This window comes from Ovis canadensis, chromosome X, assembly GCF_042477335.2.
Source record: "Ovis canadensis isolate MfBH-ARS-UI-01 breed Bighorn chromosome X, ARS-UI_OviCan_v2, whole genome shotgun sequence".
NCBI classification, from domain to species: Eukaryota; Metazoa; Chordata; class Mammalia; order Artiodactyla; family Bovidae; genus Ovis; species Ovis canadensis.
The window spans coordinates 99,232,746-99,247,660 of NC_091727.1; the positions used below are offsets into that span (position 1 = coordinate 99,232,746).

The 14,915-nt window shown below is 46.7% G+C and overlaps 1 protein-coding gene across 2 annotated transcripts; it reads right to left on the reverse strand.

Annotated features, from left to right (window-relative positions):
• Positions 1-3,761: 3,761 nt before the first annotated feature.
• ZIC3 (Zic family member 3) lies at positions 3,762-14,472 on the reverse strand. Of its 2 annotated transcripts, none has more exons than XM_070289646.1 (3): positions 13,419-14,472; positions 12,111-12,274; positions 3,762-4,078 (listed from the first exon to the last, which is right to left on the reverse strand). In XM_070289646.1, the coding sequence occupies exons 1-3, from the start codon at positions 14,470-14,472 to the stop codon at positions 3,929-3,931; spliced, it is 1,368 nt and encodes a 455-aa protein (XP_070145747.1). In that variant the 3' UTR covers positions 3,762-3,928. The 2 variants fall into 2 exon arrangements, with proteins under 2 accessions (XP_070145747.1, XP_070145746.1); XM_070289645.1 differs by lacking the exon at positions 3,762-4,078 and adding an exon at positions 11,102-11,281.
• Between the last annotated feature and the right edge of the window lie 443 nt (positions 14,473-14,915).

Consider the following 14,915-nt stretch of genomic DNA (forward strand, 5'->3'; position numbering starts at 1 on the left):
AAAGACAACAACAACAAAAAAGATGTCCTTAATGTTTTTCCTAAAGTAGGGCTTCTTTCCCCTCCCCCACTCAATTTCTTTCATAAGGATGTCTTATCAGAAAGTCCTGTGAAAACGCTTCCCTGCCGTCTCATTCACAAGATTAAATCTAGTGCCTTGAACGTAAACGTTGTGTTTCACTGGAACATTCAATGGAAGAAGCAGCTTCATTTCATATCCTTGATATAGCCACAAATCAGGTTCAAAAATCATGGAAGGCTCAGAAATGATCAAGGAATAGACGCCTGATGGAACAGATGCACAGATGCTGTGCTGGAAGAAACGACAAATGCTGAAGTGCATAATGATTTTGAAAAGATTTCTTTATCAAACATGTCATTTGTTTGAAAGACCAGAGTTGTTGGCATCAGATGTGGGGTATCAGCTTGTTAGCAAAGTGAAACATGATGGCTGCTAGATACTGGCGATTGATGAATCAATTGAAATCACTGATGTTGCTCAACTGAACATCTTCATTTAATATGTCAATGGTCAGAAGTTAACAGAACATCTTCTGTATTGGGTTATCACCACAACCAATAAGACGTCATATCTCAGTGTATACCCTGACTAAATATTTTTGTAAAGAACAGTGAAATCTCTAAAGAAATCTTATCAGCTGGCCTAACCAATTACACATTCTGCGGATGATTAGCTGCAAAAATAGAATATGAGTGTAGCTTTTCCGTGTAAGTTCTGGCTGGGTAACATTAGTGAATCATTTGTGAACAATTTCCATGCACTGGATTTATATCAAGATGTTAAAATGCATTTATTTATCTGTACTACAAATAGGCTCCTATTATCGACTCTGGGACATTTACAGAGGAAATCTTTAGCAATAACATTTTTCTCATTTCTTTAGTGAGGTTTCTGACGACCCAATGTTTTCTAAAAGGGCTTTTAACCCAAAGTACAAGAAGAAAAAAGAAGGAGCAAGCACTTGAATTCTTCTCTAAGAAAAACGTAAGAGGGTGTTCTCCTGCCCCACCCCGTTCTATAGGAAAAGGCTGGGCTGACTGGATTTTTGGACTCCAGAGTGATCACACCTATAAAAGGGTCCGTCCAGGGGAGGCACCACAGTATTGCACTAGACATCAGTTTTCAAGTTGGTTCTTTAATATAACCTTGTTCTTACTCGGTGACAACAAACCAATACTCAAAATAAGTTTACCACCACCTTGGACCTGCGCTTCTAATAGGGCGGGGTCAGGAAGAAAGATAGACAAAGGTGATAAACCAGTGAAGAAAGGAATAATGAAATGTCCCCCAAGCCTCTATACAAAAGCCATTATCATGCAGCAGTACAGACTCTCTGGGAAGCTCCAAGCCCCCAAAATCCTTGGGAAGGAAAGAAATACTCGCCCGTCAGTTCCTCTGGGAAGAGCTTCGTGTGTTGGTATTTCTGTCTTGTTTTACTGCATAAATAGACATATGGCTGTGAAAAATACATTTCATAATGCTGTAATAGAGACTTTCTACATTTTCATTTAAGCCTCAATTTTATTAACATAATCAGGGTATCCTTTAAAAGCATAATAAAAAACAAAAGTATGGCTGTAATGACTGGTGGCTGATGTTTGCTTTGTATCTGAAGTGAGGCCATCACCTAGGGAGTCCATAAACTCATTCTAAGGATCCTGACATTGGTCAAAACATTTTGGGGACTCCTCTCTGGGAATTGCCTTCAGAGCAAGCTTCCAAGCCCCACAAGAAAATCAGCCTCATTACTCTATAGTCACACCAGCATAATACTAACATAAATTTAGTAGAGGGAAACTGAATAATTTAAGGCATCATAAGATTTAATCTTTTCCTTAAATGTGAACGCCAATTTTCACATTGTAAAATTGTCATTTAAATATAGTAAGAAGCTGTTGACTAAAGTAAAAAATTTTGTCAAATTAAACCATTAAATTACTATGTTTACAGATTTTTTAAGTACACAACTTACTTTTAATCTAAGAGTTAAGTGTATTCATTGGAAGATAATGAACAACAGGCATTTAATAACATTTTAATTTTATGTGTTTAAATATTCATAGCCATGTTCATAAACTCACATGCCTGATCCAGTGATTATGCTTATGAAATGCAGTATTTCTTAAATGCCCTAAGTCTCCATTTATATTCTGAAACTGCATTAATTTGCACCCAAGTACAAATCACTATGTTTTTAGTAAAATATTCCATAATATTAAAAGTACAAAACCACCCCAAAGCAATGAAACAATAGCTACCTGCAAGAGGAAAAGAAGTGAATTAACATTTGTCCAGGCCCTACTCTGTGCCAGGCTCTTTATGGACATTTTCTTGCTTAATCCTTAGAATAACCCTAGGAGGTGTTATTATCAGAGTGCAGTTGGCTCATGCACAACTTGGTAGTTTACCTTTCCAAGGGCTTTCTTAATAATCCCATTATAACACTCCACTGCCTGTCTGAAAGAACACAGTTCTTGTTCTTAAAAACAAAAACAAAACAAAAATTCCTACTAACATCTTTCTAGGGGGATATAAGAATGTCAAGTTCTAGGGAGCAAAGAATCACAGTCTTTCCTGACTGGACTGTACGCCAACTCTTGATGTAAATGAACAACAAAAATCAGAGGGAGAGGAGCAGTTTTTCCCTCTACTTAAAAAATTCCAGTATCATCAGTCTACTTAGCAGAAATTTTAATAAAATTGGATCTAAAGAACCAATAGCAATATACTCTATCAGGCTGCAATTTTATAATACCTCATCATGGCATAATCACGTCAAATAAATAGAATGATGGCCACTCAGAGATCACATTAGATTACAGATGTTAAATTTAAAATGAGAAATCAAGTATCTGGAGTTTGAAGAATTTCTCTGAAGTGTCTTCATCTTCTCTAACACTACAGTTAATTAACAACAACTTGTGTTTTAATAACACCTATATTCCATGATTCTGTAAGTGTTCCAATCAATGGTTGCCAAGTTGTCTGCCCCAAGAACCACTTTGGAGCTTCTGAATTATATCCATATAATGTGCTATGCTGCAACGCCCCCTTTCCAAAGGCCCTCCTTTCTCCTTTAAGGTTATTTTCAGCTTTGTCTTTTCCTCTCTCATCCAGATAGCGGTGTTCAAATGCTCTTTTTTTCTCCAAACTCCTATCTCCAGTCCTTCCTTCTAATCATCCCAGTCAATCCTTGACTCTGAATTCCTCCCCTCCCCTGGAGGTCCCCAGGACCTCCCCAGCACCTGGCCCTGAGTTCCTCTGGGAAAACACTGTGAGCTCAAAACAGTTAGGGTCTGTTCAGGGGGGTGGGTCTTTTTCCCAAGTTTATTGCTCAGTGAAAGCCAAGCTATATCATGAAAGATGTGAATAGAATATAAATTGTCCCAATTCAACAGGTTAATCAAGGTTATTTGATCACTGAGGATTTAGTTAGGGGCTATGGTTGTCACTGCAATAAAACAATAATCACAAAAAATAATTTAAATGGTTTTATTTAAGTCGATTGTAGAGATCCTGGATGTTGCTTTTTGAACACAAACAAAAATTTAACAAAACAAGCATTCATATTTCTAGTTTTAAACACTTTAGTTCTACATGCGGAATGCAGATATTTGAAAGAGATTTTCAACAAGGTCAACACAATGCATGAGATAATACACACTGAATTAGGCTAGTCTTCACCTCCATCTTTGCGTTCATGATCCTAAATTGGCTGGAGGTGTGTGTGTGGGGGGGGGGGTGTGCTTTTTCACTTTTTCATTTCACAAATGATTGCTCAACACAGAATGAAATACACCAAAGAAGAAAATAGTCTTTTTATACCTAGGGAAGAAGCTACTACTCTTAAAATGATCACTTCAAGGTAACAGACATCCAAATTGATGTGGTTTTCTTTGAAACCTCATCAGTAAATCATTTCTTGCACAGTAGGTTCGGCATTAACCCTGCATTTAGGATAGGTAGTGTTATGGAGGGCTGGCTGCTGCATACCAACGTCAGTATCAAGCTCTTCATCAGGAATTAGAGACTGTCCCGGATACCAAGCAGGACAACACTGGCAAAAAAACAAAAAGTGAACTGCAGATAGGTCAAAACAAGCTACATTTACTCTTAGAAAAATATCATAAAACATTACTGGATATGTTGTTTTAAATGCTAGCGTATAATAAAACACAATGGAATCTTCTATTTTTAACACCTTATGCTCAAATGGTCTTTACATAGGTTGTGTTCTAATAAAACACATTAGACAACATACACACTCTATCAGAGAACAAACTTTAGAAACTTGACATTTGGTGAAGGCTATTTTTCCAGTTACTATAGGGCTCATATTTCTCTATTCATCAGATCAATAAACAGGCTGGACTGTCATCACATTAAAAATATACAAAATTGTTTGCTCTATTAGATGATTTTTAAAGAAATGTTTTCTTTAGTTTCAACAGATTTTTGGCAACAAGAATCTTATTCAAAGACATTTTGCTCCTGTGTTATTATTAGTCTAAGTCCTCTGAACATTCCCCCCTTTAAAGGCTTCCTGCAAACTTAGTGTTTTTCAAGCTGTAAATTTCAATAGTGATGGTAGAAACCAAACCTCAGAGGGAAAAGCAGTGCCCTTTGGAGTTATCATTCAAACAAATATAAGAGTTCTACCAATTTGTCATTAGTCCAGTTTAGAAGAAATTCCATTCATGTAACTCTTATGAAAATCAACCAGTTTTACCATATCAAATGACCCAAAGAACACCGCAGGCATCCAGGGGAGATAGTTCACCAGTGCATCTTTAGCTTGATTCCAAAGTCAATCTTAGAGACGTTCTGGGCACTGCAGTTCTCAGAGAGACAAACTGCCTACCCATTGGCTAAAGATTTTTCAAGTTAATCAACTTTTCATTTTTGACACTTTTGGTACCAAGAGATTTAGCCAGGAAAAAGCTCAAATCTCAGGGTTCGAACTACAGCATGGAAAAATAAAGTATACAGCAAGCACCATCTACCTCCTTTGCTCTCTCAAAGATGTCAATACTCTATTCCAGTCAGAGGGTGGGGTGAAGAGGCTGAACCCTGGAAGCAAACTTCGCCCAAAGGGGTAAAAATCTGTTTGGTGGCTATTTCAAAACAAGTTTACAAACGGTAGAAGGGACTCCATCCCCTTTGATTTGCAGGAACCACGCATAAGAAAAGGACAGAAAATACTACAAGGCAGGCTTATTTTAATTGCCCAGGGGTTTCCAATGCAAAGCACGACAACTTAAATGCATATTCCAAATTCTTGCTCCAAAGCCGTCTTCTTTGTGCACTGAAAAGGAGGAAAGACAACCCCATCAATTGTTCTCTGCAGATAAAGGCACTGTTTTGCAGATTTCCCCCCAGATCTGCGCCAGCTTTGCTAATGACCTGCCCACCCACCTGGGGCCCTTCTCAAGGTGGCCCACGGGAGCTGGCCCACACCTTCAGGAGCCCAAATCCTCGCCAGTGGGCAGCCCAGAAGGCTGGCTTTTCGTTTAGCTGTTGGCCTCCACGAAGACGCCACCTGAAAGAATGCGTGCTGCTTATTTTCCTAGAGGAGACGGGGGTCAAAAACTACATTTTTAAAAGCCGACATTTTTTTTCCCCCTCACGAAAGACATCTGCTCCATTTTCCCTGCAGAGAAAACACGGACTCGAGATCCCAGAGCTACCAGGGGTTCTTTCACACGCCCAGAGCTACCAGGGGTTCTTTCACACGCCAGCATTAAGGCGGTTTAAGCAAAAGCTGAACGAAAGTTTTCGGAATCACGGCCTTCTCTCCTGTCCCTTTTTTCGTAAGACCACCAGCTGTTAACAGCACACACAAAAGCGCGCACAGTGCTATTTTTCATAGTCCCGCGTTTAAATGAGATATGCAGAAAACGGGGCCTGAGCAACGTGTAGGGTTCGAACTCGCAATGGCATATCCGTGCGGCTAATCCAGGGCACCCAGTTTGGAAATGGTGCCTCCGTGCTCCGCTCACGCGCCCCGCCATTGTCCTGGAAGGAACAGTGTCCACTCCTTGGCATTTTTCGCGACTCGAAGGTGCAGGAGCATCCCGACTCGGGCACGAAGCTCAAAACGGCATCCCCCACCCCGAGGGGTCGGAGAAGAAACGCTTTCTGTCGGGTCCGGAGGGTGGGGAGGCCTCGGGTAGATTTCAGGTCCAAGCCTCCCCCCACCCCGCCCGGGAACCCCAGCCCCCAGAAGGCTCGCCAACTTCCCACGCCCAGGATGCCCTGGAAGAACTTCTCCGCTTCCGTTTTTTTTTTTTTTTTTTAACAATTTTGCGCTCGGCCGCCACGACCTACATTCTCCCGCGAGGCGCTCCGAGCCGAGGAATAAAAGGGAGTTGAAACCACACAACAGTTCGGCAGCCCGCCGTCAGCGCTTAGCTGCGCTCCGCGGGGGTTCGCATCCGGCCGCCATGTTTCCGACCCGAGAGCCGCCCCAAAACCAGCCCCCTCTCTCCGTCCGGCCCTCCGCCCCCCTTCCCGGCCCGGCCGAGGCCGCGGCGCCGCCGAGCCGCTTTCAACTCTCCCCCGCCGCCCCCTCGCAGCGAAATCCGACTCGACGGCTGCGGGTTGTGCGCCTGCGCGCAGCGCGGGCTCGGGGCGCGGGCGGCCGGCGGTTCCCGGCCGAGGCTTGAAAAGGCCGGAGCGACGGGGCGCGGGGGAGGAGGGGGGCGGTCCGGGCCGGAGCCTCCGCTTTCCTCCCAGCGGGCCCCCGCTCCGGCCCCGGCGCGGCTCTCACACGTGCACGCTAAAAACCCACTTCAAAGTCTTGTTCTTGGCGCGGGGGCGGCCCCCTCTAGGCCAGCCCTTGGGCCCTCGCGCGGGCCGCGAATCGGGCTCCGAGCCCTGCCGGCCCTTCCAAAACCCTGGCGCGGCAATGAGACCGGGAGGGCCGGAAACCGGGGACTCTCACTGAAGAGCCCCGGGCGCCGGGATCGGCCTTCGGGCGTGCGAGTACCTCCCCTCCCTCCCCTACCCCACCGTCTTCAGAAAATGAATGGAACACAAAGTTTGCGGCCAGCGCTGCGCTGTGGCCTTCGGAGCTCACCATTGTTTGGGCTCATATTGACCCCAGGTCCGGATTAGGCAGCGGCTGATTCCTGCTTTACAGACCCGCCGGCCTAATGAGGCCGGGAGGCGATGGGGCGCGAAGCGTCCTCGGAGCCCGGGCGACCGCCGGCTTACGGCCGCCAAGGGCCCTGTAGGTGGAGGTCAAAGGGTCAGCGGGCCGAGACCGCAAGAGAATTGACCCTAGGAAATGAGGTCCCCTCCCCCCCGGCCCCAGCTTCGACCGGGCCTTGCAAGAACTTGGTGTGTGCATAGGGACCCCGGGCGCCCCCACCAGGGGCCTGAGGACCCCGAGCGGGAGCCCTGACTTCCGCGACGCCTCGTCCCGGAGCCGAGCCCGACTAGACTTAGGTCTCGTGGGGGAAGACCGCCCGAAAGAAAACCAGCCCGGCTGCGGGGCTGAGATCCCGCGCGGTTCAGGGGATGGGCAAACCGGTGGCGACTCTTTCAGAAGCAAGGCCCTTAGGCTTTTTTCGTTTGTTTTGGGGATTTTATAAGGGGAGAAGGAGCCAGGGGCGAAGAGACAGCGGGCGGCGAGGAGGGTGGGAGGGGCGAGGAAGTCCTGAACACAACTTTCCTAGGAGGCTTTGTGAACAGAGGCGGTCCCTGTTAGTTCTTCAACCTCCGCGGTAGTTAGGACCCACAGCCCTGCTTAGCCTGGACCCTGATCTTTAACCTTCCAAACTGGATGAAGTCCCGACTGCTGTCTGCCTGAAAATAGACACCTTCGTGGAAATCTTAAACTAAACCACCCATTTTGGAAAAGATAATGGACTTTTAACAAAGGTCTTACCAGGTACAAGAAGTAAAATAACCGTCTTCTTACTAAGAATCCAGCTGACACTCATGTTTTCCAGCCTGTCTATCTTTAGGGTTTCAAAGGTTTTTGTTGTTGGGCGGCGGGGGTGGGGGGTGGGTGCTTATTCTTTAAGAGACTTGCTGAAAATTGAAGAATATGTACTCCCAGAGTCAGATTATAGAAAGAAAATCTGTGAAAAGTTTTCTACTAAAATATAAAGTTTTCTTTGCAACAAATGACAAGGGCAGAGGGATAGACTGAGAAATAACGATGCTACATCCATATTAAAGGATATCATGTAGAGTGGCAAAACTTTCACATTATCTTAATATTGGTTATCATCATTGTTAATTCACATCTTCCCCTCTAGGACACAATGCTCTACTGTAAATTTTCATGGCAGAATAATTTCAAGCCTAGTAAAGAAAGATCAAACTTAATGTCTCCTAAGGAGATGGCTGTTTAATGTATTTAATGGGGGGGTGGGAGAAGCAAGTTTTTGAAACAATCTTGCATCCAACCCATCACTCTACTGTCATTTAAGGTTAGGTGAAGTTGGGGGTGGAGAGAAAATTCATAGAGAAAACAGTAAACTGTGGAAGTTAAATGCACATTTCAGAAGAAAAACATTACTTAGACTTCAGTTGGAACACATGTAAAGCCAATCTTATGAGTACACACTTTCTGAAAACTTGCTGAGCATTTAAAATGCTTTCTGGTTTGAAGTGAAGGAAAACTCCTGAAATAGGAATTTGGTCCAGCACCCTCAATGTCAAGGTCAAGACTAGAATGTCTGGGGGTAGGAGCAGTAGACTGACCAGGTTACCTGCTCACACTTGTGAAGGCATCCCAATCCGTTCATGGCATTCAGGCCTTTCCCTTAAAAAACCCGGAAAAAACCGTTCTCCACAAACAAGAAATCACATCCAAAGCAATTTGCAATTAGAAACTGTCAATAACTAATTGTCTATTGACAAAGATTAGTAGATAACTTGACTGTTTCAACTGTATCCAAGGAATCAAAGTTTCTTTTAATCATCAGAACTTCTCTGAGCATTTCAATTTAAGGTTGATTTATTTGAACATGGAAAAAAATCAGGCACCAAATACAAAAATGTTATAACATAAATAGTTGTGCCAAGACTTTATTTCTTCAAAAAGAACAATAAACAAAATTCTAGAATCAAAATGATTATGAATAATACCAAACTGACTGCCACCACAAATCCTAGAGTACTGCTCCTTCAAGAGAAGGAGATACTTAAGCCTATTCATTACATTTCTAAATTCTTTACAATTCCTTATCTCCACCATTCTATTTGCTGATTTGCAAGTTGGTTATTCATGCAGAGATTGGGCTCTCAATATTAAACAGCACCCTAAATTAGTAAAAAAAAAAACCCTCAATACTCTACCCACTCCACCCCCCCCAAATAGTAATGTTTCTTTTTCATATAACAACTGTAAAAAAACTGTCTGTCCAAATGAGTTGCTTCACTTAAGATTAAACGGATTGTTAATATTTTATCACAAAGCAAACAACCATTTTTCATTGTTATTGATTTTAATGGAAACAATGCTCTTAACATCTTTGCCTACAAACCATGAACTTTTAAAAATACATATTTTGCAAATGTTTTTTCTTTCCATAATATTTCAGAACAGCTGCAGTTATTACACCGCTATAAAAATGTTATGAATAATTGTGATAATTACGAATTGAACTATATACAGCAAAACAAACCAACATGTGCCTTCCAAAATTGTAAATGGACTATGGTTCTTTTAAGAAGCACTTTAATCATAAGTAAGCATGCCTCGACTGGCCTTACTCGTCATCACTGTTTCAGACATATGCTTACTTTTGAAAATATATTGATAGCTAGATAGATTTGATAGGCAGATTAGATAAGTCATAGATACAAACATATATAGGTATATGGGTGATCTCTTGATAGAATAGACAGACATGCATCCTGCCACAATGTTCATTTTTATGTAAGATAATAAAAAACTAAGGGACATAAAACTCATTAGGTTACCTTAGGTTTATATATGTAGGGCAGGGACGATTAAATCCAGCTTCTCAGTCTTTGAAGTACAAGATTGAGATGTCATGGCCACTAACTGAATTGATCAGTAATATTTGATTTGCATGCCGAAAATCCAGGACAAACACATTTAAACTCGCAGTTAAACAACCATCTGAGCTAAAGAAAGGAGGGTCTTCCCAGATGGAAACTGACACTGTAAAGAATCTATACTGCAATAGAAAAATAATTTAACAATTAAAAAAGGGATCTGAGTGAGTTATAAATACCAACAAACAAGATTTCATTTGCTCATGTCTCCTCTTTGTAGAAGGAGGCTGTTACAAAACAAGAGAAAGGAGTCAGTGGTTCAAAAATTGTAAATTGTGTTCTTCTTTCAAAACAATAAAATTTAATGCTAAAGCGGTTATAATCAAAAGCTGTACAGAATTTGTTAGAAAACATTTATCCATAAATATTGTTCAGTTCCCGGCATTTGTAGCAATAATTAAATTACAAACGATAAATATGGCATCAATGGATATGTATTTACAAAAAAAGAAAGTTATTACAAAAGGCAATTGTATACTAAACGTCACAATTTGTGTAGAATAACATCACATCCTTAGCCTGAAAAAATACTGACCAACAGTTTTAACCCCATTAGACAAAAATACATTCACAAGTGTAATGCTTTGAGGAAAAGTTCAAGACATAACAGGACTTTGGCACGGTTTAAGACTGTGAGAGTTTAAACAATCACCACTAAGGCGAAGATTTTTCCATCAGTTTTAGCATCACCACCACCAATAAGCCTTCCATAACTTCCTCTCAAGAAACAGAACAAGAGTTAAAATGAACTGAAGGCATTTAGGGATGGGGTGAGCAGAGAGCAAGAGAAAGGGGAGGAAAAAGCAGTGAGAAGATCTTTTTTTAATCCTTCAAATGCCAAAACATATTTTCTAATCCTGAGAAAAGGGCATGGCTACTTTTGGATCTTGCCCAAAAACCTTCCTGGACAATTGCAATTAACCAGATGTAGCCCTATATATGGCCTCTTGCCTTACAGCTCCATTTCCATCTGATTGGTCTCAGTTTTCTTTTTAAAATGCATTTGGTCCATTCTATGGTTAAACAGGGTTTGTGTTTGTCCTCAGACGTACCATTCGTTAAAATTGGGAGGAAGTCCAGGGTTGTGGCTGGTGCTAGTTTGAACTGCAGAAGGGGTTTTAGTGGTATCTTTACTGTTTGCAGAAGCTATAGCGGGTGGAGTGGAAGATTCATAGCCTGAACTGGCAGCAGGGGAGGAATCTGACCCTTGAGATTCATGAACCTAAAATTAACATGTATATATTATAATGAATATAATTCCAACTGGCATTGTGCAAGCAAAAACAAGAGCACTGTAAGAGCAAGACCGCCCAGTGACCCACTTAAAAGACAAAATGCTGCTGATTTGGGGGCTTTGTTTCTAATTTCCACATTACCGATGTGTAAGAAAACCCCAAGACATTCGTCAACAAACCAGTTTGAGTCCTAAGATTGGCATTGTGGAAAAGGCATAAAGTACTCTAGTTTATTCATGCCCCTTCAGAAATGCTTTCTCCGCAGCTGGAGCAGGGTAAGCACGTAGTCTTTGGGGCCCTATAAAATACTCCGGGCCCAAGTCTCGCCAAAACCGCTCTGGCTTGGGAAAGCAGGTACAGAGAAAGGTGGCACGGGCGCCCTGGGCGCTGCGAGGGCTCCGACAATTTTGTGGGAATGCCCCCGCGCTCCTCGGCCCTATTGTTTTACCGGAAGCCGAAGAAGAACGGAGCCCCCAGCCCCCCGCCCCCGCCCCCCGGGTTCGGCGCGGGCACTCTCAGTTCTCATCGCGGGTTGAGCCGGGGAGAGGCGGCCACTGCGACATCCAGTCCCGGCGAGCTCGGTTAGAGCTTCCCAGTAAACAACTGATCTTTCCCTCCGCTCCCTCCTCCTCCCCACTGCGCTCCCCCTCCCGGTACCCCCTCCCGGTCCCCCCAATGGGTTCAAGGTGTCAACGCTGGAGCAAATCGGATTTAACGTGGAAGATACAGGGTTGGCAGCGCGGGCGCTTCCGTTCCGCAGCCCGGTGTCGGGCAGAGTGTTTATAAACCGCCGGCCGCTAATAAAGAGGTAATTACCTTCATGTGCTTGCGCAGGGAGCTCGGGTGCGTGTAGGACTTGTCGCACACTTTGCAGATATAGGGCTTGTCCGAGGTGTGCACATGCATGTGCTTCTTGCGGTCGCTGCTGTTGGCAAAGCGTCTGTCACAGCCTTCAAATTCACATTTAAAAGGTTTCTCACCTGCAAAAGGCAGAAACGCAAAGGGGGTGGGGAGGGGGGAAATAGAGTCAGGGCCAGGAGCGTCCTCCGGCCGAGCAGCGGGAGACAGAGCGCCCGGCGGTCTGCCCGGAGAGGGAGCGCCGACTGGGGGCTGCCGTGGCATCTCTTTTCCCTGGAGAAAAATGGAGAGCGCGAGTTGAGCCTGCTAGGGTGGGGAGCGGTGGTCGGGGGCGGGGGTAGGGCAGGGCCGGCCCAGAACCTGCCAGTCCCTTTGTTCTCGAACCGGAGGGCAAGACCCTGGCTCCTCCAAAGTTTCCCCCGAGTTGCGGTATCCCCGCCCCCCCTCCCCCCCGCAACCCGGCCCGGGGCCTCCGAGCGCTGCCGCGTTCCGCCGGTATCTCAGCGTGGCAGCCAAGCCCGGGAGGGACAATGGACCGAGGACGGGACAATCCCTTTTAGTTCCTCCTTTGTACCTTTTAATTTGCCTCTTTCAAATGCATCGGTTTTGCTAAGCCCAGCATTAAAAAGCTGAGGTCGTCGTACTTAACGTTCGAAAAGAGAAAACTATATAAATCCAGGGGGCTCCGGACAGTTTTACAAGATGCTCTGAACAAGCCACGAAACTGGGGTGCCTTTTCTACGTTAGCGTTCCTCCCGGAGGACTGAATTGAACCTGGAACTCCAAATAAAAATAGTTCGACAAAAGTACCAGTCATTTAATTAGGAGATGTGCCAATCAAGGGTAAAAAAGAGCGGAAGTAACCGAAAGTTAGTTTTCATTAGCATTTCTATGGTTGCCTCCCCCGACTGGGTGCCGAGAGCTAAGTCGCTTGTGAACAATTTCTCTGCACACGTTCGGAGTCCCTCCAGAGTAACCCAGAAAGAGACAAAAAGAGGCGGCGCCAGTGGGTTCCTGGGCGCGAGAAGGTTCCAATTAGTTCCTGAGACCACAGAGCCGTCCGCCCGGGAAGTTAGAACTGGGCAAAAGCGCCGCGGGGCGGGGAGGACGAGAGGTGGAGGGACAGTGACAGCGCTACTTCTTCCAACCGCCCCAGCGGGGCGCCGCCTCTCTCTACGGCCGCCACCCCTCGCTCCCTCGCGGTGCAGGTCGGCTTCGCGGCGCGCGGCCGCGGCGGACCCCGCGCCCGCCCGCCCTCCTCCTTACCTGTGTGGGTCCTCTTGTGGATCTTGAGGTTCTCGGAGCGGGCGAAGATCTTCCCGCAGCCCGGGAAGGGGCACGGGAAGGGCTTCTCGCCCGTGTGCACCCGAATGTGATTGACCAGTTTGTACTTCGCCTTGAAGGACTTGCCCTCGCGGGGGCACTCCTCCCAATAGCAGACGTGGTTGTTCTGCTCCGGGCCCCCCACATGCTCCATGGTGACATGTGTCACCAGCTCGTGCATGGTGCTGAAGGTCCGGTCGCAGCTCTTCTTGGGCCGGCTCAGCTGAGCCTCGTCGATCCACTTGCACGACAGCTCCTGCTTGATGGGCTGTCGCATGTAACGGAAGAAGGCGCCGGGCCCGTGGTGGGCCGCCACGTTCACGCCCATGTTCATGTTCATGGGGCTGTAGTTCGGGAACTGCGCGCCGGCCGTGTAGGGGTCCGTGCGCGGGCTGGCCACCGGGCGGTACGGGTCAGCGCGGCCGAACAGTTCTCCGCGCAGCCCCAGGTGGACCTGGTTGTTGTCCACGTGCCCGGTGGGCGACGGGTGCCCAGCGCCTTGGTCGTGCAACCCGGGAAAGAGCAGGTAGCCGGGGGGCTCAGAGATGCCAGCCGGAGCGTGCAGGCTACTCGCCGAGCCGGCGAAGAGCCCGTGCTGCCCGCCACCCGAGGCCGCCTCGCCGAGCCCGGAGCCGCGCTGGCGGAACAGAAAGTCGCGCGTGGAGTTGAAGGCGGCGGAGGCGGCTCCGCCGTAGCTGGGCACCTGGCCGGCGTGGTGATGGTGGTGATGGTGGTGGTGATGATGGCCCAGGGCGTTGGCGTAACCAGAACCCTGCGGCGTGAACGCTGAGCTCTGGCCAGAAGACAGATCGTGAGCCGCCGCGGGGCTCAGCTTGAAGGCGGCGGCGGCGGCGGCGGCGGCGTGGGGCGAGTCCCCGAAAGGAGTCAGCCCTATGCCCGCCGGCTCGCGGTTGGGCATCTCGTGGTGGCGCGGCGCGCCGAAGCTGCCCACTCCCAGCCCTGGGAACTGCGGGCCTCCGTCCAGGAGCATCGTCATGGGTGGTTCTTTTTCGACACCAGCGATCTCGCAGATGTGATCGAGGGTGCTTAAGGAGAGCTCCACAAAGTCGAAGTCGAAGAAGGGTGGCGACGGTTGGACACGGTGGTCGGGAGATCCCTCAGGCTGAAGCAGGGACTGCAACTTTCCGTCGCTGAGAGAGTCTCCTGCAGAGGGACAGGAGGGAGGAGGGGAAGTAGAAGGACCTGGAGGGGGGAGGAGGGGGGAGAAGGAGTGGGGAAGAAGGGAGGAGAAAAGATTCTGGAACTAGATCTGGTTTAACAAACTAACAGACGCGCACAAAGAAAAATAAGCAAAATAATAAGTGGAGGGCGGAGTTTGCCAATCCTGTCCCGGGCACCCCACCTCTCCCCGAGAGCGCAGAGCCGCGGGACCAGGAGGCTCGTGCCTCCCGGCTAGGGTGCGCTTAGAAGCAGAGCCGG